We start from the raw sequence: 25,273 nt of genomic DNA on the forward strand, positions 1-25,273 counted from the left end.
TTTCGTGACAGGAACGGTTTGATGAAATAAGTAAAGACTGCTCGCTGCTTGTCACTGTTCATGAGCTGCCTTTGGTTGCTCAATTCCTTGACGCTGCAATTTGAGGAACGGTAATCAGCACCAAAAAACATGAAGCTTTCTTTTCGCAATATCTTCCTGTGTGAAACGAGATTTGTACTTACACAATCTGGTAGGTCAGGCAGCTGAAGTTGTAGGAGCTGAGGCAGAACAGGAAGTTTGTGGACGGGGAGGCCAAGAACGGACCAATAACTCTCTGGACCAGATCCCCAATGACAGTCCTACTCTGTAGTTCTGCGTCACTGAGGTTGGCGAGTCGCACCTCTCTAAGGGCATCAAGGGCGTTCGATAAGGCCGGCCTGCTGTTGTTGGAGGTCTGCAGTTGAGAAAAATGATTAGACGCTGACGTCGCTTTGGAAGGAAGGTGAGCAAATTTGGAAATCAGCTAATGGATTTACCATGGTGGCAAATGTCTCCAGGGTGTCATTGAGGGAAGAGGGAACTTTCTGAAAGAAGAGCTTCCACGCTTCTACAGGGTATGTCGTTTGGCTTTCCAGCCAGCATTTCAGCAGTGTGGCCAGGTTTTGCGGCGCAAGCTGGTCAGCCTTAAAAACAGAAGAAAGGAGAAACGCAGAGAGACCCGTCAGAACTACCACATACTTTTTAGGGCTGTACTTAAACAACCTGCATTTTTCTCTCGAATTTAGAGAAAAATGCAAGTCTTACCATGGAGCAGGCATGTTCAGTGATGGTAAAAGAGCACAAGGCTGCGGAGGAGTTGTCGGCTGCCAGTGTTTGTTGGACTAGTGACCTGAGCCAAACAATGATAAAAAAAATAAATAAATAAATAGGTTGCCACCTTTTGAACTTTGTGTCAGAGAACTTGCAAACTTCACATTGGGTCTGTCAGTAAACCACCCACCGATTGACCTCGGCGCAGATGAGGTTCTCTGGAAAATGACCAGATTTTTTATCAGATCGTGGTACTTGACATTCAAAATGCATTAGTCGGTGAACGTCAGTGTCGTCTAATACTTACCATCGACAGCTGTTTCCTTGCACTGGGGGCAAATAAGAGCAGCAAAAATGTTAGACTAGCGAATAAAACTAGCTGCGTTTTACACAGATGTGTTCATTTTTCCACTGTTGCATACTTTATGCCGGAACAGTGATTGTAGCTTGAACATTTTCTAATCGTTCATCATTTGCCCTTTACACCTATGAAATGATCTTACCGTGAAAGGTTCTGGTGTCGAGCAACCTGTTCAACAACAAAAATGAAGTTAGCCACGGCTTCAATACATTGCTGTCGGGCACTGGTGTTTTTCAGCAAAACTCTAGTTTGGGAAGCTGTTTGGAAACTACGTGGGAAAGTGTCTTTGAGGAACGCGATGCTTGAATTGACGCCCACTGACAGCTCCAGCGGGAGAGGGAATTTCAATGTCTTCTGAAGACCGGTGAGACTAAAGGAAAAGACAATTTCACTTTGCTGGAATGGAATCACACTGTCCCCCGTCACACAAAGCCACGGTTTGAAGTGGCTGAGTTAAGAAAAACAACAACAACAAGGTCTCACATAGCCATGTAGGATGCACAGCTGATGTCCTTTGGAATGACCCACAGGTAGGCAGGACGGAGGCTTGGCATCACAGGAACAAGGTATACTTGGAACCACAGCTGGAATTCTTGTGCTCCAAAGACCTCTAATGCAGGCGCAAGGGTTGTCAGGCTTATGTTCAGTATGGTTTCTCGTACAGCTGCGTTTGTGATGAAGGTAATGTTTTTCTGAAAACAGAAGCATTCAGGTTGTAGTTCAAGAGCTCACCGGATCCCGCTTATGGGGCAGAAATGGATACACGTCAAAAATTCTGTCAAAATTCATCGGGGGAAGGCCAACAGTTGACCTAAATGTTGGCCTTACATGGATCCACAACCCCTTCCGTGCCCCAGAAGGGGTTGTTTGCGTGTGGTTTGACAAAGAACTTTCTAGGGGAAAGGCGAGCAGGTTAGTGTGAAGAGCTCACCTTCTCGCTGATTTGTGCAAACGTCTGGAAGAACTGACTGAGCTGTTCGTCCTTGCCGGACAGATTCAAGCTGGTGAGCACCTCCCTCACGAAGTTGACATCCTCCAAAGCGCCGCTGTCTGGATCCAGTATTAGCTCGGCCTTCTGTTGCTCTGTGAGAACGCCTACGACTGTGCCTGATGATACAAACAACCAAGAACAAGAGCAAATGTGTCTTTGTCAAGGCACCAAAGAGCAGCCCTGTGCAGACCCATTCGATTCCAATTGTTGGATCGTATTCGGTCGAGAGGATCTCTGGTGAAATGCCTCAATTACCTGGGAGAGGTTGAAGGCTTTGAGGTCAGAGTAAGTTGTGTACTGAGAAAAGGGTCCCAGGTTTGTTTCAATCCATTCAACATCAGTCTCAAGTCCCATCCTGCAAGCTGAGGGACATATGCGTTTGTTAGAATAGGCACAATTTACACACAGCCCTATTTAAAGTCATCAGGCATTTGCAGGTTCATTTTTTGTTCTGGGTGCGCTTTCAACATAGCAGTTGTGCAACTGAAATCCATGTGGTGAAAGTCATTTTTTTCACCCCCACCTGTCCTGTTGGTGACACTGGTAGAGTTTTGTAGGTAGGCCAGCAGAACAGAAGCGATTCCTTGTCGTCTAAGCAGGGGTATGGCAGGGAACACTTTGGCAATCCCGCTCACACTGCAAAGGTTGTAGAAAAACGTTTCTCACCCAGCACCTCACCAGTAGATTGTAACTAAATGTCTATGAATATGCTTCTTTACAATGCAACTCACACGATGTGGTAGTTTGCGCAGCTCATGCTTGATATGGTACTGTTGAGCATCTGTGGAGTGAAACTGGCAAGGATGGTAAGCAGTCTCTCGTGGAACCAAAGATACAACTCTCGCGAGCTGAAGCTCAGGAAATGTAGCCTTAGGATGTAAAAGGCTCGTGTCATCGCATGATCTCGGACGACCGTCTGGAACTGTAGGACCTTGCAAAGTATGACAAGCATGGTAAACTGTGACAAATGCAGTACACAGAGCATTTTTAAAGATTGGAGCGAACAGAGTTGTGTAAATTGCTTCCGTCCAAAGTAGTGCAGACCAGTGATACCCACATGAGGCCTAAGATTGGTACGTCTTAAGACTGGTTGCCTGTGATTGGGACTGGGACCTACCTGTCCATTGACTGTGAGCTGTGTGAGGAATTTGTCCAGGTTTTCCAGAGCGTCACCCTTTTCAAGTCGCTCAAAGGCTAAATCAATCAGGGTTGTGTCGTTTGAGCTCCCTGTGCTTATTAGGAGCTGTGCCACTTGAGAGGGAGCCAGTTCTGACAATATTTCAATCTAGGATACAAGCAAAGCATATGGAGTCAAAACAGTCCCTCTTGCAAAGCAACGGGTCAAAAGATGTTGCTTTGTGAGCACCCATCGGAAGCCGTCGTTGGCACTTACGGGAGACAGGTGCGGGTTGAGGGTTGTCAAATCCTGGACGGTTGCAAAACCAGCAAAGCTGCCGAGGTTTGCCTGTAGCCAATCCTGACTCCCGTTGGCGGATAAGGTGCAGCCAGGATCTGCAGAGAAGTCAGAAAGAGACACCGGCTGTAAAACAACCTCCTTTGCCATCGAGAAGTTAGCGCGCGGATCCCGAGAGACTGGCTTTACCCGATGACTCCTTTCGTGACAGGAACGGTTTGATGAAATAAGTAAAGACTGCTCGCTGCTTGTCACTGTTCATGAGCTGCCTTTGGTTGCTCAATTCCTTGACGCTGCAATTTGAGGAACGGTAATCAGCACCAAAAAACATGAAGCTTTCTTTTCGCAGTATCTTCCTGTGTGAAACGAGATTTGTACTTACACAATCTGGTAGGTCAGGCAGCTGAAGTTGTAGGAGCTGAGGCAGAACAGGAAGTTTGTGGACGGGGAGGCCAAGAACGGACCAATAACTCTCTGGACCAGATCCCCAATGACAGTCCTACTCTGTAGTTCTGCGTCACTGAGGTTGGCGAGTCGCACCTCTCTAAGGGCATCAAGGGCGTTCGATAAGGCCGGCCTGCTGTTGTTGGAGGTCTGCAGTTGAGAAAAATGATTAGACGCTGACGTCGCTTTGGAAGGAAGGTGAGCAAATTTGGAAATCAGCTAATGGATTTACCATGGTGGCAAATGTCTCCAGGGTGTCATTGAGGGAAGAGGGAACTTTCTGAAAGAAGAGCTTCCACGCTTCTACAGGGTATGTCGTTTGGCTTTCCAGCCAGCATTTCAGCAGTGTGGCCAGGTTTTGCGGCGCAAGCTGGTCAGCCTTAAAAAAGAAGAAAGGAGAAACGCAGAGAGACCCGTCAGAACTACCACATACTTTTTAGGGCTGTACTTAAACAACCTGCATTTTTCTCTCGAATTTAGAGAAAAATGCAAGTCTTACCATGGAGCAGGCATGTTCAGTGATGGTAAAAGAGCACAAGGCTGCGGAGGAGTTGTCGGCTGCCAGTGTTTGTTGGACTAGTGACCTGAGCCAAACAATGATAAAAAAAAATAAAAATAAATAGGTTGCCACCTTTTGAACTTTGTGTCAGAGAACTTGCAAACTTCACATTGGGTCTGTCAGTAAACCACCCACCGATTGACCTCGGCGCAGATGAGGTTCTCTGGAAAATGACCAGATTTTTGTATCAGATCGTGGTACTTGACATTCAAAATGCATTAGTCGGTGAACGTCAGTGTCGTCTAATACTTACCATCGACAGCTGTTTCCTTGCACTGGGGGCAAATAAGAGCAGCAAAAATGTTAGACTAGCGAATAAAACTAGCTGCGTCACAGATGTGTTCATTTTTCCACTGTTGCATACTTTATGCCGGAACAGTGATTGTAGCTTGAACATTTTCTAATCGTTCATCATTTGCCCTTTACACCTATGAAATGATCTTACCGTGAAAGGTTCTGGTGTCGAGCAACCTGTTCAACAACAAAAATGAAGTTAGCCACGGCTTCAATACATTGCTGTCGGGCACAGGTGTTTTTCAGCAAAACTCTAGTTTGGGAAGCTGTTTGGAAACCTACGTGGGAAAGTGTCTTTGAGGAACGCGATGCTTGAATTGACGCCCACTGACAGCTCCAGCGGGAGAGGGAATTTCAATGTCTTCTGAAGACCGGTGAGACTAAAGGAAAAGACAATTTCACTTTGCTGGAATGGAATCACACTGTCCCCCGTCACACAAAGCCACGTTTTGAAGTGGCTGAGTTAAGAAAAACAACAACAACAAGGTCTCACATAGCCATGTAGGATGCACAGCTGATGTCCTTTGGAATGACCCACAGGTAGGCAGGACGGAGGCTTGGCATCACAGGAACAAGGTATACTTGGAACCACAGCTGGAATTCTTGTGCTCCAAAGACCTCTAATGCAGGCGCAAGGGCTGTCAGGCTTATGTTCAGTATGGTTTCTCGTACAGCTGCGTTTGTGATGAAGGTAATGTTTTTCTGAAAACAGAAGCATTCAGGTTGTAGTTCAAGAGCTCACCGGATCCCGGTTATGGGGCAGAAATGGATACACGTCAAAAATTCTGTCAAAATTCATCGGGGGAAGGCCAACAGTTGACCTAAATGTTGGCCTTACATGGATCCACAACCCCTTCCGTGCCCCAGAAGGGGTTGTTTGCGTGTGGTTTGACAAAGAACTTTCTAGGGGAAAGGCGAGCAGGTTAGTGTGAAGAGCTCACCTTCTCGCTGATTTGTGCAAACGTCTGGAAGAACTGACTGAGCTGTTCGTCCTTGCCGGACAGATTCAAGCTGGTGAGCACCTCCCTCACGAAGTTGACATCCTCCAAAGCGCCGCTGTCTGGATCCAGTATTAGCTCGGCCTTCTGTTGCTCTGTGAGAACGCCTACGACTGTTGCCTGATGATACAAACCAAGAACAAGAGCAAATGTGTCTTTGTCAAGGCACCAAAGAGCGAGCCCTGTGCAGACCCATTCGATTCCAATTGTTGGATCGTATTCGGTCGAGAGGATCTCTGGTGAAATGCCTCAATTACCTGGGAGAGGTTGAAGGCTTTGAGGTCAGAGTAAGTTGTGTACTGAGAAAAGGGTCCCAGGTTTGTTTCAATCCATTCAACATCAGTCTCAAGTCCCATCCTGCAAGCTGAGGGACATATGCGTTTGTTAGAATAGGCACAATTTACACACAGCCCTATTTAAAGTCATCAGGCATTTGCAGGTTCATTTTTTGTTCTGGGTGCGCTTTCAACATAGCAGTTGTGCAACTGAAATCCATGTGGTGAAAGTCATTTTTTTCACCCCCACCTGTCCTGTTGGTGACACTGGTAGAGTTTTGTAGGTAGGCCAGCAGAACAGAAGCGATTCCTTGTCGTCTAAGCAGGGGTATGGCAGGGAACACTTTGGCAATCCCGCTCACACTGCAAAGGTTGTAGAAAAACGTTTCTCACCCAGCACCTCACCAGTAGATTGTAACTAAATGTCTATGAATATGCTTCTTTACAATGCAACTCACACGATGTGGTAGTTTGCGCAGCTCATGCTTGATATGGTACTGTTGAGCATCTGTGGAGTGAAACTGGCAAGGATGGTAAGCAGTCTCTCGTGGAACCAAAGATACAACTCTCGCGAGCTGAAGCTCAGGAAATGTAGCCTTAGGATGTAAAAGGCTCGTGTCATCGCATGATCTCGGACGACCGTCTGGAACTGTAGGACCTTGCAAAGTATGACAAGCATGGTAAACTGTGACAAATGCAGTACACAGAGCATTTTTAAAGATTGGAGCGAACAGAGTTGTGTAAATTGCTTCCGTCCAAAGTAGTGCAGACCAGTGATACCCACATGAGGCCTAAGATTGGTACGTCTTAAGACTGGTTGCCTGTGATTGGGACTGGGACCTACCTGTCCATTGACTGTGAGCTGTGTGAGGAATTTGTCCAGGTTTTCCAGAGCGTCACCCTTTTCAAGTCGCTCAAAGGCTAAATCAATCAGGGTTGTGTCGTTTGAGCTCCCTGTGCTTATTAGGAGCTGTGCCACTTGAGAGGGAGCCAGTTCTGACAATATTTCAATCTAGGATACAAGCAAAGCATATGGAGTCAAAACAGTCCCTCTTGCAAAGCAACGGGTCAAAAGATGTTGCTTTGTGAGCACCCATCGGAAGCCGTCGTTGGCACTTACGGGAGACAGGTGCGGGTTGAGGGTTGTCAAATCCTGGACGGTTGCAAAACCAGCAAAGCTGCCGAGGTTTGCCTGTAGCCAATCCTGACTCCCGTTGGCGGATAAGGTGCAGCCAGGATCTGCAGAGAAGTCAGAAAGAGACACCGGCTGTAAAACAACCTCCTTTGCCATCGAGAAGTTAGCGCGCGGATCCCGAGAGACTGGCTTTACCCGATGACTCCTTTCGTGACAGGAACGGTTTGATGAAATAAGTAAAGACTGCTCGCTGCTTGTCACTGTTCATGAGCTGCCTTTGGTTGCTCAATTCCTTGACGCTGCAATTTGAGGAACGGTAATCAGCACCAAAAAACATGAAGCTTTCTTTTCGCAGTATCTTCCTGTGTGAAACGAGATTTGTACTTACACAATCTGGTAGGTCAGGCAGCTGAAGTTGTAGGAGCTGAGGCAGAACAGGAAGTTTGTGGACGGGGAGGCCAAGAACGGACCAATAACTCTCTGGACCAGATCCCCAATGACAGTCCTACTCTGTAGTTCTGCGTCACTGAGGTTGGCGAGTCGCACCTCTCTAAGGGCATCAAGGGCGTTCGATAAGGCCGGCCTGCTGTTGTTGGAGGTCTGCAGTTGAGAAAAATGATTAGACGCTGACGTCGCTTTGGAAGGAAGGTGAGCAAATTTGGAAATCAGCTAATGGATTTACCATGGTGGCAAATGTCTCCAGGGTGTCATTCAGGGAAGAGGGAACTTTCTGAAAGAAGAGCTTCCACGCTTCTACAGGGTATGTCGTTTGGCTTTCCAGCCAGCATTTCAGCAGTGTGGCCAGGTTTTGCGGCGCAAGCTGGTCAGCCTTAAAAAAAGAAGAAAGGAGAAACGCAGAGAGACCCGTCAGAACTACCACATACTTTTTAGGGCTGTACTTAAACAACCTGCATTTTTCTCTCGAATTTAGAGAAAAATGCAAGTCTTACCATGGAGCAGGCATGTTCAGTGATGGTAAAAGAGCACAAGGCTGCGGAGGAGTTGTCGGCTGCCAGTGTTTGTTGGACTAGTGACCTGAGCCAAACAATGATAAAAAAAATAAAAATAAATAGGTTGCCACCTTTTGAACTTTGTGTCAGAGAACTTGCAAACTTCACATTGGGTCTGTCAGTAAACCACCCACCGATTGACCTCGGCGCAGATGAGGTTCTCTGGAAAATGACCAGATTTTTGTATCAGATCGTGGTACTTGACATTCAAAATGCATTAGTCGGTGAACGTCAGTGTCGTCTAATACTTACCATCGACAGCTGTTTCCTTGCACTGGGGGCAAATAAGAGCAGCAAAAATGTTAGACTAGCGAATAAAACTAGCTGCGTCACAGATGTGTTCATTTTTCCACTGTTGCATACTTTATGCCGGAACAGTGATTGTAGCTTGAACATTTTCTAATCGTTCATCATTTGCCCTTTACACCTATGAAATGATCTTACCGTGAAAGGTTCTGGTGTCGAGCAACCTGTTCAACAACAAAAATGAAGTTAGCCACGGCTTCAATACATTGCTGTCGGGCACAGGTGTTTTTCAGCAAAACTCTAGTTTGGGAAGCTGTTTGGAAACCTACGTGGGAAAGTGTCTTTGAGGAACGCGATGCTTGAATTGACGCCCACTGACAGCTCCAGCGGGAGAGGGAATTTCAATGTCTTCTGAAGACCGGTGAGACTAAAGGAAAAGACAATTTCACTTTGCTGGAATGGAATCACACTGTCCCCCGTCACACAAAGCCACGTTTTGAAGTGGCTGAGTTAAGAAAAACAACAACAACAAGGTCTCACATAGCCATGTAGGATGCACAGCTGATGTCCTTTGGAATGACCCACAGGTAGGCAGGACGGAGGCTTGGCATCACAGGAACAAGGTATACTTGGAACCACAGCTGGAATTCTTGTGCTCCAAAGACCTCTAATGCAGGCGCAAGGGCTGTCAGGCTTATGTTCAGTATGGTTTCTCGTACAGCTGCGTTTGTGATGAAGGTAATGTTTTTCTGAAAACAGAAGCATTCAGGTTGTAGTTCAAGAGCTCACCGGATCCCGGTTATGGGGCAGAAATGGATACACGTCAAAAATTCTGTCAAAATTCATCGGGGGAAGGCCAACAGTTGACCTAAATGTTGGCCTTACATGGATCCACAACCCCTTCCGTGCCCCAGAAGGGGTTGTTTGCGTGTGGTTTGACAAAGAACTTTCTAGGGGAAAGGCGAGCAGGTTAGTGTGAAGAGCTCACCTTCTCGCTGATTTGTGCAAACGTCTGGAAGAACTGACTGAGCTGTTCGTCCTTGCCGGACAGATTCAAGCTGGTGAGCACCTCCCTCACGAAGTTGACATCCTCCAAAGCGCCGCTGTCTGGATCCAGTATTAGCTCGGCCTTCTGTTGCTCTGTGAGAACGCCTACGACTGTTGCCTGATGATACAAACCAAGAACAAGAGCAAATGTGTCTTTGTCAAGGCACCAAAGAGCGAGCCCTGTGCAGACCCATTCGATTCCAATTGTTGGATCGTATTCGGTCGAGAGGATCTCTGGTGAAATGCCTCAATTACCTGGGAGAGGTTGAAGGCTTTGAGGTCAGAGTAAGTTGTGTACTGAGAAAAGGGTCCCAGGTTTGTTTCAATCCATTCAACATCAGTCTCAAGTCCCATCCTGCAAGCTGAGGGACATATGCGTTTGTTAGAATAGGCACAATTTACACACAGCCCTATTTAAAGTCATCAGGCATTTGCAGGTTCATTTTTTGTTCTGGGTGCGCTTTCAACATAGCAGTTGTGCAACTGAAATCCATGTGGTGAAAGTCATTTTTTTCACCCCCACCTGTCCTGTTGGTGACACTGGTAGAGTTTTGTAGGTAGGCCAGCAGAACAGAAGCGATTCCTTGTCGTCTAAGCAGGGGTATGGCAGGGAACACTTTGGCAATCCCGCTCACACTGCAAAGGTTGTAGAAAAACGTTTCTCACCCAGCACCTCACCAGTAGATTGTAACTAAATGTCTATGAATATGCTTCTTTACAATGCAACTCACACGATGTGGTAGTTTGCGCAGCTCATGCTTGATATGGTACTGTTGAGCATCTGTGGAGTGAAACTGGCAAGGATGGTAAGCAGTCTCTCGTGGAACCAAAGATACAACTCTCGCGAGCTGAAGCTCAGGAAATGTAGCCTTAGGATGTAAAAGGCTCGTGTCATCGCATGATCTCGGACGACCGTCTGGAACTGTAGGACCTTGCAAAGTATGACAAGCATGGTAAACTGTGACAAATGCAGTACACAGAGCATTTTTAAAGATTGGAGCGAACAGAGTTGTGTAAATTGCTTCCGTCCAAAGTAGTGCAGACCAGTGATACCCACATGAGGCCTAAGATTGGTACGTCTTAAGACTGGTTGCCTGTGATTGGGACTGGGACCTACCTGTCCATTGACTGTGAGCTGTGTGAGGAATTTGTCCAGGTTTTCCAGAGCGTCACCCTTTTCAAGTCGCTCAAAGGCTAAATCAATCAGGGTTGTGTCGTTTGAGCTCCCTGTGCTTATTAGGAGCTGTGCCACTTGAGAGGGAGCCAGTTCTGACAATATTTCAATCTAGGATACAAGCAAAGCATATGGAGTCAAAACAGTCCCTCTTGCAAAGCAACGGGTCAAAAGATGTTGCTTTGTGAGCACCCATCGGAAGCCGTCGTTGGCACTTACGGGAGACAGGTGCGGGTTGAGGGTTGTCAAATCCTGGACGGTTGCAAAACCAGCAAAGCTGCCGAGGTTTGCCTGTAGCCAATCCTGACTCCCGTTGGCGGATAAGGTGCAGCCAGGATCTGCAGAGAAGTCAGAAAGAGACACCGGCTGTAAAACAACCTCCTTTGCCATCGAGAAGTTAGCGCGCGGATCCCGAGAGACTGGCTTTACCCGATGACTCCTTTCGTGACAGGAACGGTTTGATGAAATAAGTAAAGACTGCTCGCTGCTTGTCACTGTTCATGAGCTGCCTTTGGTTGCTCAATTCCTTGACGCTGCAATTTGAGGAACGGTAATCAGCACCAAAAAACATGAAGCTTTCTTTTCGCAGTATCTTCCTGTGTGAAACGAGATTTGTACTTACACAATCTGGTAGGTCAGGCAGCTGAAGTTGTAGGAGCTGAGGCAGAACAGGAAGTTTGTGGACGGGGAGGCCAAGAACGGACCAATAACTCTCTGGACCAGATCCCCAATGACAGTCCTACTCTGTAGTTCTGCGTCACTGAGGTTGGCGAGTCGCACCTCTCTAAGGGCATCAAGGGCGTTCGATAAGGCCGGCCTGCTGTTGTTGGAGGTCTGCAGTTGAGAAAAATGATTAGACGCTGACGTCGCTTTGGAAGGAAGGTGAGCAAATTTGGAAATCAGCTAATGGATTTACCATGGTGGCAAATGTCTCCAGGGTGTCATTCAGGGAAGAGGGAACTTTCTGAAAGAAGAGCTTCCACGCTTCTACAGGGTATGTCGTTTGGCTTTCCAGCCAGCATTTCAGCAGTGTGGCCAGGTTTTGCGGCGCAAGCTGGTCAGCCTTAAAAAAAGAAGAAAGGAGAAACGCAGAGAGACCCGTCAGAACTACCACATACTTTTTAGGGCTGTACTTAAACAACCTGCATTTTTCTCTCGAATTTAGAGAAAAATGCAAGTCTTACCATGGAGCAGGCATGTTCAGTGATGGTAAAAGAGCACAAGGCTGCGGAGGAGTTGTCGGCTGCCAGTGTTTGTTGGACTAGTGACCTGAGCCAAACAATGATAAAAAAAAATAAAAATAAATAGGTTGCCACCTTTTGAACTTTGTGTCAGAGAACTTGCAAACTTCACATTGGGTCTGTCAGTAAACCACCCACCGATTGACCTCGGCGCAGATGAGGTTCTCTGGAAAATGACCAGATTTTTGTATCAGATCGTGGTACTTGACATTCAAAATGCATTAGTCGGTGAACGTCAGTGTCGTCTAATACTTACCATCGACAGCTGTTTCCTTGCACTGGGGGCAAATAAGAGCAGCAAAAATGTTAGACTAGCGAATAAAACTAGCTGCGTCACAGATGTGTTCATTTTTCCACTGTTGCATACTTTATGCCGGAACAGTGATTGTAGCTTGAACATTTTCTAATCGTTCATCATTTGCCCTTTACACCTATGAAATGATCTTACCGTGAAAGGTTCTGGTGTCGAGCAACCTGTTCAACAACAAAAATGAAGTTAGCCACGGCTTCAATACATTGCTGTCGGGCACAGGTGTTTTTCAGCAAAACTCTAGTTTGGGAAGCTGTTTGGAAACCTACGTGGGAAAGTGTCTTTGAGGAACGCGATGCTTGAATTGACGCCCACTGACAGCTCCAGCGGGAGAGGGAATTTCAATGTCTTCTGAAGACCGGTGAGACTAAAGGAAAAGACAATTTCACTTTGCTGGAATGGAATCACACTGTCCCCGTCACACAAAGCCACGTTTGAAGTGGCTGAGTTAAGAAAAACAACAACAACAAGGTCTCACATAGCCATGTAGGATGCACAGCTGATGTCCTTTGGAATGACCCACAGGTAGGCAGGACGGAGGCTTGGCATCACAGGAACAAGGTATACTTGGAACCACAGCTGGAATTCTTGTGCTCCAAAGACCTCTAATGCAGGCGCAAGGGCTGTCAGGCTTATGTTCAGTATGGTTTCTCGTACAGCTGCGTTTGTGATGAAGGTAATGTTTTTCTGAAAACAGAAGCATTCAGGTTGTAGTTCAAGAGCTCACCGGATCCCGGTTATGGGGCAGAAATGGATACACGTCAAAAATTCTGTCAAAATTCATCGGGGGAAGGCCAACAGTTGACCTAAATGTTGGCCTTACATGGATCCACAACCCCTTCCGTGCCCCAGAAGGGGTTGTTTGCGTGTGGTTTGACAAAGAACTTTCTAGGGGAAAGGCGAGCAGGTTAGTGTGAAGAGCTCACCTTCTCGCTGATTTGTGCAAACGTCTGGAAGAACTGACTGAGCTGTTCGTCCTTGCCGGACAGATTCAAGCTGGTGAGCACATCCCTCACGAAGTTGACATCCTCCAAAGCGCCGCTGTCTGGATCCAGTATTAGCTCGGCCTTCTGTTGCTCTGTGAGAACGCCTACGACTGTTGCCTGATGATACAAACCAAGAACAAGAGCAAATGTGTCTTTGTCAAGGCACCAAAGAGCGAGCCCTGTGCAGACCCATTCGATTCCAATTGTTGGATCGTATTCGGTCGAGAGGATCTCTGGTGAAATGCCTCAATTACCTGGGAGAGGTTGAAGGCTTTGAGGTCAGAGTAAGTTGTGTACTGAGAAAAGGGTCCCAGGTTTGTTTCAATCCATTCAACATCAGTCTCAAGTCCCATCCTGCAAGCTGAGGGACATATGCGTTTGTTAGAATAGGCAATTTACACACAGCCCTATTTAAAGTCATCAGGCATTTGCAGGTTCATTTTTTGTTCTGGGTGCGCTTTCAACATAGCAGTTGTGCAACTGAAATCCATGTGGTGAAAGTCATTTTTTTCACCCCCACCTGTCCTGTTGGTGACACTGGTAGAGTTTTGTAGGTAGGCCAGCAGAACAGAAGCGATTCCTTGTCGTCTAAGCAGGGGTATGGCAGGGAACACTTTGGCAATCCCGCTCACACTGCAAAGGTTGTAGAAAAAACGTTTCTCACCCAGCACCTCACCAGTAGATTGTAACTAAATGTCTATGAATATGCTTCTTTACAATGCAACTCACACGATGTGGTAGTTTGCGCAGCTCATGCTTGATATGGTACTGTTGAGCATCTGTGGAGTGAAACTGGCAAGGATGGTAAGCAGTCTCTCGTGGAACCAAAGATACAACTCTCGCGAGCTGAAGCTCAGGAAATGTAGCCTTAGGATGTAAAAGGCTCGTGTCATCGCATGATCTCGGACGACCGTCTGGAACTGTAGGACCTTGCAAAGTATGACAAGCATGGTAAACTGTGACAAATGCAGTACACAGAGCATTTTTAAAGATTGGAGCGAACAGAGTTGTGTAAATTGCTTCCGTCCAAAGTAGTGCAGACCAGTGATACCCACATGAGGCCTAAGATTGGTACGTCTTAAGACTGGTTGCCTGTGATTGGGACTGGGACCTACCTGTCCATTGACTGTGAGCTGTGTGAGGAATTTGTCCAGGTTTTCCAGAGCGTCACCCTTTTCAAGTCGCTCAAAGGCTAAATCAATCAGGGTTGTGTCGTTTGAGCTCCCTGTGCTTATTAGGAGCTGTGCCACTTGAGAGGGAGCCAGTTCTGACAATATTTCAATCTAGGATACAAGCAAAGCATATGGAGTCAAAACAGTCCCTCTTGCAAAGCAACGGGTCAAAAGATGTTGCTTTGTGAGCACCCATCGGAAGCCGTCGTTGGCACTTACGGGAGACAGGTGCGGGTTGAGGGTTGTCAAATCCTGGACGGTTGCAAAACCAGCAAAGCTGCCGAGGTTGCCTGTAGCCAATCCTGACTCCCGTTGGCGGATAAGGTGCAGCCAGGATCTGCAGAGAAGTCAGAAAGAGACACCGGCTGTAAAACAACCTCCTTTGCCATCGAGAAGTTAGCGCGCGGATCCCGAGACTGGCTTTACCCGATGACTCCTTTCGTGACAGGAACGGTTTGATGAAATAAGTAAAGACTGCTCGCTGCTTGTCACTGTTCATGAGCTGCCTTTGGTTGCTCAATTCCTTGACGCTGCAATTTGAGGAACGGTAATCAGCACCAAAAAACATGAAGCTTTCTTTTCGCAGTATCTTCCTGTGTGAAACGAGATTTGTACTTACACAATCTGGTAGGTCAGGCAGCTGAAGTTGTAGGAGCTGAGGCAGAACAGGAAGTTTGTGGACGGGGAGGCCAAGAACGGACCAATAACTCTCTGGACCAGATCCCCAATGACAGTCCTACTCTGTAGTTCTGCGTCACTGAGGTTGGCGAGTCGCACCTCTCTAAGGGCATCAAGGGCGTTCGATAAGGCCGGCCTGCTGTTGTTGGAGGTCTGCAGTTGAGAAAAATGATTAGACGCTGACGTCGCTTTGGAAGGAAGGTGAGCAAATTTGGAAATCAGCTAATGGATTTACCATGGTGGCAAATGTCTCCAGGGTGTCATTGAGGGAAGAGGGAACTTTCTGAAAGAAGAGCTTCCACGCTTCTACAGGGTATGTCGTTTGGCTTTCCAGCCAGCATTTCAGCAGTGTGGCCAGGTTTTGCGGCGCAAGCTGGTCAGCCTTAAAAAAAGAAGAAAGGAGAAACGCAGAGAGACCGTCAGAACTACCACATACTTTTTAGGGCTGTACTTAAACAACCTGCATTTTTCTCTCGAATTTAGAGAAAAATGCAAGTCTTACCATGGAGCAGGCATGTTCAGTGATGGTAAAAGAGCACAAGGCTGCGGAGGAGTTGTCGGCTGCCAGTGTTTGTTGGACTAGTGACCTGAGCCAAACAATGATAAAAAAAAAAAAAAAATAGGTTGCCACCTTTTGAACTTTGTGTCAGAGAACTTGCAAACTTCACATTGGGTCTGTCAGTAAACCACACCACGATTGACCTCGGCGCAGATGAGGTTCTCTGGAAAATGACCAGATTTTTGTATCAGATCGTGGTACTTGACATTCAAAATGCATTAGTCGGTGAAACGTCAGTGTCGTCTAATACTTACCATCGACAGCTGTTTCCTTGCACTGGGGGCAAATAAGAGCAGCAAAAATGTTAGACTAGCGAATAAAACTAGCTGCGTCACAGATGTGTTCATTTTTCCACTGTTGCATACTTTATGCCGGAACAGTGATTGTAGCTTGAACATTTTCTAATCGTTCATCATTTGCCCTTTACACCTATGAAATGATCTTACCGTGAAAGGTTCTGGTGTCGAGCAACCTGTTCAACAACAAAAATGAAGTTAGCCACGGCTTCAATACATTGCTGTCGGGCACAGGTGTTTTTCAGCAAAACTCTAGTTTGGGAAGCTGTTTGGAAACCTACGTGGGAAAGTGTCTTTGAGGAACGCGATGCTTGAATTGACGCCCACTGACAGCTCCAGCGGGAGAGGGAATTTCAATGTCTTCTGAAGACCGGTGAGACTAAAGGAAAAGACAATTTCACTTTGCTGGAATGGAATCACACTGTCCCCCGTCACACAAAGCCACGTTTGAAGTGGCTGAGTTAAGAAAAACAACAACAACAAGGTCTCACATAGCCATGTAGGATGCACAGCTGATGTCCTTTGGAATGACCCACAGGTAGGCAGGACGGAGGCTTGGCATCACAGGAACAAGGTATACTTGGAACCACAGCTGGAATTCTTGTGCTCCAAAGACCTCTAATGCAGGCGCAAGGGCTGTCAGGCTTATGTTCAGTATGGTTTCTCGTACAGCTGCGTTTGTGATGAAGGTAATGTTTTTCTGAAAACAGAAGCATTCAGGTTGTAGTTCAAGAGCTCACCGGATCCCGGTTATGGGGCAGAAATGGATACACGTCAAAAATTCTGTCAAAATTCATCGGGGGAAGGCCAACAGTTGACCTAAATGTTGGCCTTACATGGATCCACAACCCCTTCCGTGCCCCAGAAGGGGTTGTTTGCGTGTGGTTTGACAAAGAACTTTCTAGGGGAAAGGCGAGCAGGTTAGTGTGAAGAGCTCACCTTCTCGCTGATTTGTGCAAACGTCTGGAAGAACTGACTGAGCTGTTCGTCCTTGCCGGACAGATTCAAGCTGGTGAGCACATCCCTCACGAAGTTGACATCCTCCAAAGCGCCGCTGTCTGGATCCAGTATTAGCTCGGCCTTCTGTTGCTCTGTGAGAACGCCTACGACTGTTGCCTGATGATACAAACCAAGAACAAGAGCAAATGTGTCTTTGTCAAGGCACCAAAGAGCGAGCCCTGTGCAGACCCATTCGATTCCAATTGTTGGATCGTATTCGGTCGAGAGGATCTCTGGTGAAATGCCTCAATTACCTGGGAGAGGTTGAAGGCTTTGAGGTCAGAGTAAGTTGTGTACTGAGAAAAGGGTCCAGGTTTGTTTCAATCCATTCAACATCAGTCTCAAGTCCCATCCTGCAAGCTGAGGGACATATGCGTTTGTTAGAATAGGCACAATTTACACACAGCCCTATTTAAAGTCATCAGGCATTTGCAGGTTCATTTTTGTTCTGGGTGCGCTTTCAACATAGCAGTTGTGCAACTGAAATCCATGTGGTGAAAGTCATTTTTTCACCCCCACCTGTCCTGTTGGTGACACTGGTAGAGTTTTGTAGGTAGGCCAGCAGAACAGAAGCGATTCCTTGTCGTCTAAGCAGGGGTATGGCAGGGAACACTTTGGCAATCCCGCTCACACTGCAAAGGTTGTAGAAAAACGTTTCTCACCCAGCACACACAGTAGATTGTAACTAAATGTCTATGAATATGCTTCTTTACAATGCAACTCACACGATGTGGTAGTTTGCGCAGCTCATGCTTGATATGGTACTGTTGAGCATCTGTGGAGTGAAACTGGCAAGGATGGTAAGCAGTCTCTCGTGGAACCAAAGATACAACTCTCGCGAGCTGAAGCTCAGGAAATGTAGCCTTAGGATGTAAAAGGCTCGTGTCATCGCATGATCTCGGACGACCGTCTGGAACTGTAGGACCTTGCAAAGTATGACAAGCATGGTAAACTGTGACAAATGCAGTACACAGAGCATTTTTAAAGATTGGAGCGAACAGAGTTGTGTAAATTGCTTCCGTCCAAAGTAGTGCAGACCAGTGATACCCACATGAGGCCTAAGATTGGTACGTCTTAAGACTGGTTGCCTGTGATTGGGACTGGGACCTACCTGTCCATTGACTGTGAGCTGTGTGAGGAATTTGTCCAGGTTTTCCAGAGCGTCACCCTTTTCAAGTCGCTCAAAGGCTAAATCAATCAGGGTTGTGTCGTTTGAGCTCCCTGTGCTTATTAGGAGCTGTGCCACTTGAGAGGGAGCCAGTTCTGACAATATTTCAATCTAGGATACAAGCAAAGCATATGGAGTCAAAACAGTCCCTCTTGCAAAGCAACGGGTCAAAAGATGTTGCTTTGTGAGCACCCATCGGAAGCCGTCGTTGGCACTTACGGGAGACAGGTGCGGGTTGAAGGTTGTCAAATCCTGGACGGTTGCAAAACCAGCAAAGCTGCCGAGGTTTGCCTGTAGCCAATCCTGACTCCCATTGGCGGATAAGGTGCAGCCAGGATCTGCAGAGAAGTCAGAAAGAGACACCGGCTGTAAAAAACCTCCTTTGCCATCGAGAAGTTAGTGCGCGGATCCCGAGAGACTGGCTTTACCCGATGACTCCTTTCGTGACAGGAACGGTTTGATGAAATAAGTAAAGACTGCTCGCTGCTTGTCACTGTTCATGAGCTGCCTTTGGTTGCTCAATTCCTTGACGCTGCAATTTGAGGAACGGTAATCAGCACCAAAAAACATGAAGCTTTCTTTTCGCAGTATCTTCCTGTGTGAAACGAGATTTGTACTTACACAATCTGGTAGGTCAGGCAGCTGAAGTTGTAGGAGCTGAGGCAGAACAGGAAGTTTGTGGACGGGGAGGCCAAGAACGGACCAATAACTCTCTGGACCAGATCCCCAATGACAGTCCTACTCTGTAGTTCTGCGTCACTGAGGTTGGCGAGTCGCACCTCTCTAAGGGCATCAAGGGCGTTCGATAAGGCCGGCCTGCTGTTGTTGGAGGTCTGCAGTTGAGAAAAATGATTAGACGCTGACGTCGCTTTGGAAGGAAGGTGAGCAAATTTGGAAATCAGCTAATGGATTTACCATGGTGGCAAATGTCTCCAGGGTGTCATTGAGGGAAGAGGGAACTTTCTGAAAGAAGAGCTTCCACGCTTCTACAGGGTATGTCGTTTGGCTTCCAGCCAGCATTTCAGCAGTGTGGCCAGGTTTTGCGGCGCAAGCTGGTCAGCCTTAAAAAGAAGAAAGGAGAAACGCAGAGAGACCCGTCAGAACTACCACATACTTTTTAGGGCTGTACTTAAACAACCTGCATTTTTCTCTCGAATTTAGAGAAAAATGCAAGTCTTACCATGGAGCAGGCATGTTCAGTGATGGTAAAAGAGCACAAGGCTGCGGAGGAGTTGTCGGCTGCCAGTGTTTGTTGGACTAGTGACCTGAGCCAAACAATGATAAAAAAAAAAAACAAAATAGGTTGCCACCTTTTGAACTTTGTGTCAGAGAACTTGCAAACTTCACATTGGGTCTGTCAGTAAACCACCCACCGATTGACCTCGGCGCAGATGAGGTTCTCTGGAAAATGACCAGATTTTTGTATCAGATCGTGGTACTTGACATTCAAAATGCATTAGTCGGTGAACGTCAGTGTCGTCTAATACTTACCATCGACAGCTGTTTCCTTGCACTGGGGGCAAATAAGAGCAGCAAAAATGTTAGACTAGCGAATAAAACTAGCTGCGTCACAGATGTGTTCATTTTTCCACTGTTGCATACTTTATGCCGGAACAGTGATTGTAGCTTGAACATTTTCTAATCGTTCATCATTTGCCCTTTACACCTATGAAATGATCTTACCGTGAAAGGTTCTGGTGTCGAGCAACCTGTTCAACAACAAAAATGAAGTTAGCCACGGCTTCAATACATTGCTGTCGGGCACAGGTGTTTTTCAGCAAAACTCTAGTTTGGGAAGCTGTTTGGAAACCTACGTGGGAAAGTGTCTTTGAGGAACGCGATGCTTGAATTGACGCCCACTGACAGCTCCAGCGGGAGAGGGAATTTCAATGTCTTCTGAAGACCGGTGAGACTAAAGGAAAAGACAATTTCACTTTGCTGGAATGGAATCACACTGTCCCCCGTCACACAAAGCCACGTTTGAAGTGGCTGAGTTAAGAAAAACAACAACAACAAGGTCTCACATAGCCATGTAGGATGCACAGCTGATGTCCTTTGGAATGACCCACAGGTAGGCAGGACGGAGGCTTGGCATCACAGGAACAAGGTATACTTGGAACCACAGCTGGAATTCTTGTGCTCCAAAGACCTCTAATGCAGGCGCAAGGGCTGTCAGGCTTATGTTCAGTATGGTTTCTCGTACAGCTGCGTTTGTGATGAAGGTAATGTTTTTCTGAAAACAGAAGCATTCAGGTTGTAGTTCAAGAGCTCACCGGATCCCGGTTATGGGGCAGGAATGCCCCATAACCGGGATCCGGTTATGGGGCATTTCTGTCAAAATTCTGTCAAAATTCATCAGGGGAAGGCCAACAGTTGACCTAAATGTTGGCCTTACATGGATCCACAACCCCTTCCGTGCCCCAGAAGGGGTTGTTTGCGTGTGGTTTGACAAAGAACTTTCTAGGGGAAAGGCGAGCAGGTTAGTGTGAAGAGCTCACCTTCTCGCTGATTTGTGCAAACGTCTGGAAGAACTGACTGAGCTGTTCGTCCTTGCCGGACAGATTCAAGCTGGTGAGCACCTCCCTCACGAAGTTGACATCCTCCAAAGCGCCGCTGTCTGGATCCAGTATTAGCTCGGCCTTTTGTTGCAGTGAAAGTTTTTCCAGGACTTCAAACTGTAACATGTTTTAATGCTTTTGAGATTAATTTTATATGGTCAGGTCTGCAATATTTTGGTCCTATATATTCTGTAAATATTTGAAAATCACTTACGGCAGAGAAGTTTTTGTTCATCTCTTTAAGTTCCTTAATAGTTGCAAATTCAAAAAAAATCCCAATGTTTTTTTGCAGCCATTCCTCACTTCCTGTACTTTTGTCTTTGCATCCAGGCTCTTGTAAAAGTAAATTGTTTAAAATTATAAAACACCGCATGATTTTATTTGAATATAGTTTTCTTTTTAGAATTTGTTCGTTAATTTTATGTGTTGTGTTTCATTTGAGTGTTCTACCATTTTTATGCCAATAAAAATTGAACAATCCTACCTGAGGTGTTTTTTCTTGACAGGAACACTTTGATGAAGTTACTGTAGATTAGTTCCCTGTCAACATCTTGAGTTTTCTGAAGTTCAGTGGACATAGATTCCATCCTTTAAAATATCAGCATATATATATTTTTTTATAAACTGATTCATTTTTTTCTTTGTTTAATATACATTTGTTCATATTTTCTGTCAAATCAAAATTCTGTAATGTTTTTTTTTCTTTTTTTTTTGCCCACTCTTGTATTCAAACTTAGTTTCTTAACTTAGTCATGAAGGGTGAACTCAAGAGTCTCTCGTAGGCTTTGCAGGAATAGTCAGACCAACCTTTCCTTGATTAGAGAGACTTAGACAGCCTTCTTGAGCTAGTTCTGTAGGAAGAACATCATTGGTGGTGGCAACAAGCAGCGCCCCCCATGTGGGCCCACTTCCTTGGTGGCAATTGAGGGCGGGTAACTTTTTGTGCTATTTCCCAGCAGTGTCATTGAGCTTTGAAGACATACAATGTCATCTCAGTGGTGGCTTAGAGCCACCAGAGAATGTCCCCAAAGAGAAATTAAAAATAAAATCAGGATTTACAGTTACCTTTCAACATCTTGACTTAAATCCAGAAAGATGAAAACTTTCCAATGTGACTAAAAAAGTGCAATTCTGCACAGACCTGTCATTCAAAATACCATCATGGTGGTTTAAAATTCTCACTGCTTTACACTGGGAACACTTTCTGGTAGTTGTTGCTGCCCAGTCAGCCAGAATCAGTTAAGGGGAAATAAATTGTTTCTTTACTACCAGATTGGTTTTGATATATTTGTATCTTCAATCTGAACCTTCAAAGTCACATAAAGACAATTACAGATGGCCTTCTGCCATCAGAGGAACATCTCCAGGATTAATGGACGAATGTCTCAGCAAGATCTAGAAAAAACCATCAATACTTTTATCTTCAGTTGCATAGATTACTGCAGCAGTGTCTTCACAAGTCTACCTAAGAAGACTTGTTCACAAGTCTTCTTAGGTAGACTTGTTCACAAGTCTTCTTAGGTAGACTTGTTGACAAGTCTACCTAAGAAGATAATCCTCCAGAAGCTGCTGCTCCTGTTCTCACTAGAACCAGGAAGATAGAGACATAACAGCAGTTTTAAAGTCCCTCCACTGGCTCCCTGTAGCTCAAAGAATAGATTTTAAAATACTGTTGTTAGTTTATAAACCACTGAACGGTTTAGCACCACAATACATCAAAGATCTGCTGTTGTTGTATCAACCTTCCAAAAAATTATGTAGCTACCTTTGCAACATTAGTAATAAATTTCCCCAACATCATGAATGCAAACTAATATATCAGAAATCACAATTTTAATTTACATACATTTGTTGGTAAGAAGTGCAGCTGATGTTCTGGTTGCCCAGTTGGACTAAGAAGCTTTGAGCCACATAAGGCAAAAGAGGAGCCATCTTCAGAGAGAACCACAGTCTGATGAATGTTGGGTCATGGTTGTCACCCAGACTTAGACTTTCCAGGACTCCAAATATGTCCAGAAGATCACCTCTGGATTGGTTGTCACCCTGTTATTTAAAATGAGTTAATTTGATATTAGTAAATGTTTTTTCCCTTCTGTGCATATTTGTTGGATATGTAATTTCAGTATTCATTCAAAGATATTTTATTGATCCAAATGGAAAATAAATATAACTCAATCATTCAGATTCTTTGTAAAGGGACAAAACAGAACCTGTTTAGAATTGTATTTGAAATGTAATATGTAACAATGTATTGCTTATTTCATGATGCATGACTTTGTGTTCTTGTGTTTATGATGTAAAGCACTTTGAAATGCCTTGCTGCTGAAATGAGCTATACAAATAAAATTTGATTGATTGATTGATACATGCATATATACATACAGTGATGTATGTAATCAGATTACTGACTAGCCCTTAAAAAATTTACTCAGATTACTGGTTACTTGATTCAGAAAGTAACTAAGTTACATTAAAAGTAAAGTTTTTAGTTACTTTCAGCAGCTGCTAACAACAACAACGCTCCAGCACACGTTCATTTGTGGCTGTTTTTCACATATATTGCGCTGTTCATGTTAGTGTCTGTGTTTGCAGTTTTCTGCAAACACAGATATTACTATTACCTTGACATTAACAAAGACACAGCGGGACGGATCAGCCGGGACGTGATGGACAGGGAGAGCCTGACTAAAACTACCTGGATGTCAGACAAATTCTGGAGCTGATTGTGTGTCCCTGCTTATTTCTCAGCACAATTAAGCAACGTCACTTTCAAAAACAAGCCCAAAAAATGCAACTCATTAAGTGAGTTGTTTAGAAAAAACAAGTGCAAAACTGCTTATAAAAATGAGACTAAAAAGAAACTCAAAATAGTTCCTTGTTTTCCAGCTACAAAATGTGCATCTCTCTCCTCCCGCCATTGTTTGTTTTTGTGGCTGGTGATTCTATCGCATAGAAACGGCGGTCACTCCAAGACGCAAAAAAAAGAAAAGTACAAAAGAAAATAGTAGTGCACAGTGATTTGCATAAATAACTTCAATCCAATTACTTTAAAAAAAAAAAAAGCAGCATGTTGGATTAATTGTTACTGAATAAAGTGGTCCATACAAAGATAAAATGGGACCATTTCCTCAGTTCAGTTTCGTTTATATAGTTCCAATTCACCAGTCAATTACCTGGATCAAGAAAGCTTTTAAAGACGAGTCCACTAAGTGCCGGATGTTTTGTTCCATTTCCAGAAACAGTTCCTCTGACAGGCTTGCATTCGCATCAGACCTTTTACAAGTAAGATCCCTTAGAAACACATCAGCTGCCATTGAAATCTAGAGAAAACAGGCAGAGAAAGTAATAATGTCTGAAACCAAACACAAGAGGGCGTCACTTCTGTGTGGTGACGCCACGCATTAATGCTGATGACGATACTAAAATGCTTACGCTGCGACTGGCATCCTGTAGATTTACGCCTTGGCAAGATCCAGGAATAGCATTGGTTGGAGTTGAAGCAGTGCTTTATTAACCATTGAATTAAACACATCAGATTAATTCATAAACTTTTATTCAGCTAAGAATAAATGACTTCAAACTATTAAGATAGATAAATTATGCATGCTGACCTGTTGTGAGGCGTTGGTAGATATTGAACTACACAAAATAAAAATCAGAAATGGCGTTACACAGGTACAGGTTGTTATTTGTACATTATTGTCTTTTATTGAATGAGGGTAGTTTTCATACCTTGTGTTGTGTTGGACTGAAAAGAAATTTACAGCACAAAAAAATTATTCAAGAAATGAAGATGTATACTTTTAGCTAGAAAAAAATAAAGAACCAAACTTACAGTTGTTAAGGCCAATGAGAAAATACAAGCTGTAGGGGTTGTAAGAAAATTATTGATTAAATCCAGATATTAGATCAATAACTTTGAAAATGAGTTTAGGGAAGCTCTTACCGATCCCAACCACCAAGAGCGGCAGAAGATGCGCTGAGGTTTGGGAGACCGCCATTGTCTGCAGGTCACCGTCTTCACTTTACTGATCTTCAATTTATTTTATTAGCATTTCACACCAAGATTGTTTCAACTCCTTAGAAAACACAAAGCAAACAACAGTGTAGGTAAGGACTGTGCACCTACTGCAGATCTAAACTTTCCAAATGACATTTATGCACAATTTTCTGGTAATTGATAGAAAAATAATTTCATATGAAACACATTTTCTTAATTTTCTGGTAGATTCCCCTTAAGAATTGAACTTGCAATTATTTCATATTATGTTGTAATATTTCAACTAACTATACAATATATGAAAACGAGAGCACATGATGTTTCTAATCACTGATTCATTCAAACTTCAAAGGCAAGACATCTTTCACCTTTGTTGTTTTTTGTTGTTTTTCACAATTGCAGGTCAAATTTACGTCAGTATTGTATGATGAAGAAAGAAAATGGAATCAAACTCACCTTGCTGCTTTGCTCTGTCACAGAAAAATGAGCACGAAACCTCAAATGTAAAACGGGTATATTCTGGGTGGAGCAACGAAATATTTGGCAAGGGAACAAAAGCATGAAGACACATTCTGGTTGGATAAAAGAACTTTGTGCATCTCCATCAA

The 25,273-nt window shown here is 44.9% G+C and overlaps 1 protein-coding gene across 1 annotated transcript; it reads right to left on the bottom strand.

Annotated features, from left to right (window-relative positions):
• Window positions 1-2,042: 2,042 nt before the first annotated feature.
• On the bottom strand, window positions 2,043-24,736 carry LOC129374646 (uncharacterized). The gene is made up of 78 exons (XM_055053164.1): window positions 24,612-24,736; window positions 24,501-24,529; window positions 24,398-24,413; window positions 24,277-24,304; window positions 24,098-24,170; window positions 23,839-23,985; window positions 22,512-22,708; window positions 21,150-21,253; window positions 20,880-20,998; window positions 20,606-20,782; window positions 20,132-20,340; window positions 19,922-20,019; window positions 19,791-19,816; window positions 19,599-19,620; window positions 19,481-19,508; window positions 19,288-19,372; window positions 19,098-19,168; window positions 18,729-18,926; window positions 18,536-18,639; window positions 18,300-18,445; window positions 18,051-18,218; window positions 16,880-17,056; window positions 16,432-16,640; window positions 16,222-16,319; window positions 16,091-16,116; window positions 15,321-15,467; window positions 15,027-15,238; window positions 14,627-14,744; window positions 14,351-14,518; window positions 13,965-14,164; window positions 13,756-13,868; window positions 13,490-13,596; window positions 13,176-13,352; window positions 12,728-12,936; window positions 12,519-12,616; window positions 12,388-12,413; window positions 12,196-12,217; window positions 12,078-12,105; window positions 11,883-11,967; window positions 11,615-11,761; window positions 11,321-11,532; window positions 11,128-11,231; window positions 10,918-11,036; window positions 10,642-10,809; window positions 10,256-10,455; window positions 10,048-10,160; window positions 9,780-9,886; window positions 9,466-9,642; window positions 9,018-9,226; window positions 8,807-8,904; window positions 8,676-8,701; window positions 8,484-8,505; window positions 8,366-8,393; window positions 8,172-8,256; window positions 7,904-8,050; window positions 7,610-7,821; window positions 7,417-7,520; window positions 7,207-7,325; window positions 6,931-7,098; window positions 6,545-6,744; window positions 6,337-6,449; window positions 6,069-6,175; window positions 5,755-5,931; window positions 5,307-5,515; window positions 5,096-5,193; window positions 4,965-4,990; window positions 4,773-4,794; window positions 4,655-4,682; window positions 4,460-4,544; window positions 4,193-4,339; window positions 3,899-4,110; window positions 3,706-3,809; window positions 3,496-3,614; window positions 3,220-3,387; window positions 2,834-3,033; window positions 2,626-2,738; window positions 2,358-2,464; window positions 2,043-2,194 (listed from the first exon to the last, which is right to left on the bottom strand). Exons 1-78 carry the CDS (start codon window positions 24,664-24,666, stop codon window positions 2,174-2,176), a joined length of 9,141 nt encoding a protein of 3,046 aa, XP_054909139.1. The 5' UTR covers window positions 24,667-24,736; the 3' UTR covers window positions 2,043-2,173.
• Between the last annotated feature and the right edge of the window lie 537 nt (window positions 24,737-25,273).

This window comes from Poeciliopsis prolifica, unplaced genomic scaffold (assembly GCF_027474105.1).
Source record: "Poeciliopsis prolifica strain line A6 unplaced genomic scaffold, Auburn_PproV2 SCAFFOLD037, whole genome shotgun sequence".
Classification (NCBI taxonomy): Eukaryota; Metazoa; Chordata; class Actinopteri; order Cyprinodontiformes; family Poeciliidae; genus Poeciliopsis; species Poeciliopsis prolifica.

What these genes read in the sequence shown, in the direction of transcription:
- LOC129374646 (XM_055053164.1), bottom strand. Translation starts at nt 24,666, where the DNA reads ATGGCGGTCTCCCAAACCTCAGCGCATCTTCTGCCGCTCTTGGTGGTT. An exon ending in TGGAGACATTTGCCACCATG is followed by an intron (nt 11,533 to 11,614) that starts GTAAATCCATTA and finishes TCTCAACTGCAG; the next exon opens with ACCTCCAACAACAGCAGGCC. An exon ending in TCAACCCGCACCTGTCTCCC is followed by an intron (nt 10,810 to 10,917) that starts GTAAGTGCCAAC and finishes CTTGTATCCTAG; the next exon opens with ATTGAAATATTGTCAGAACT.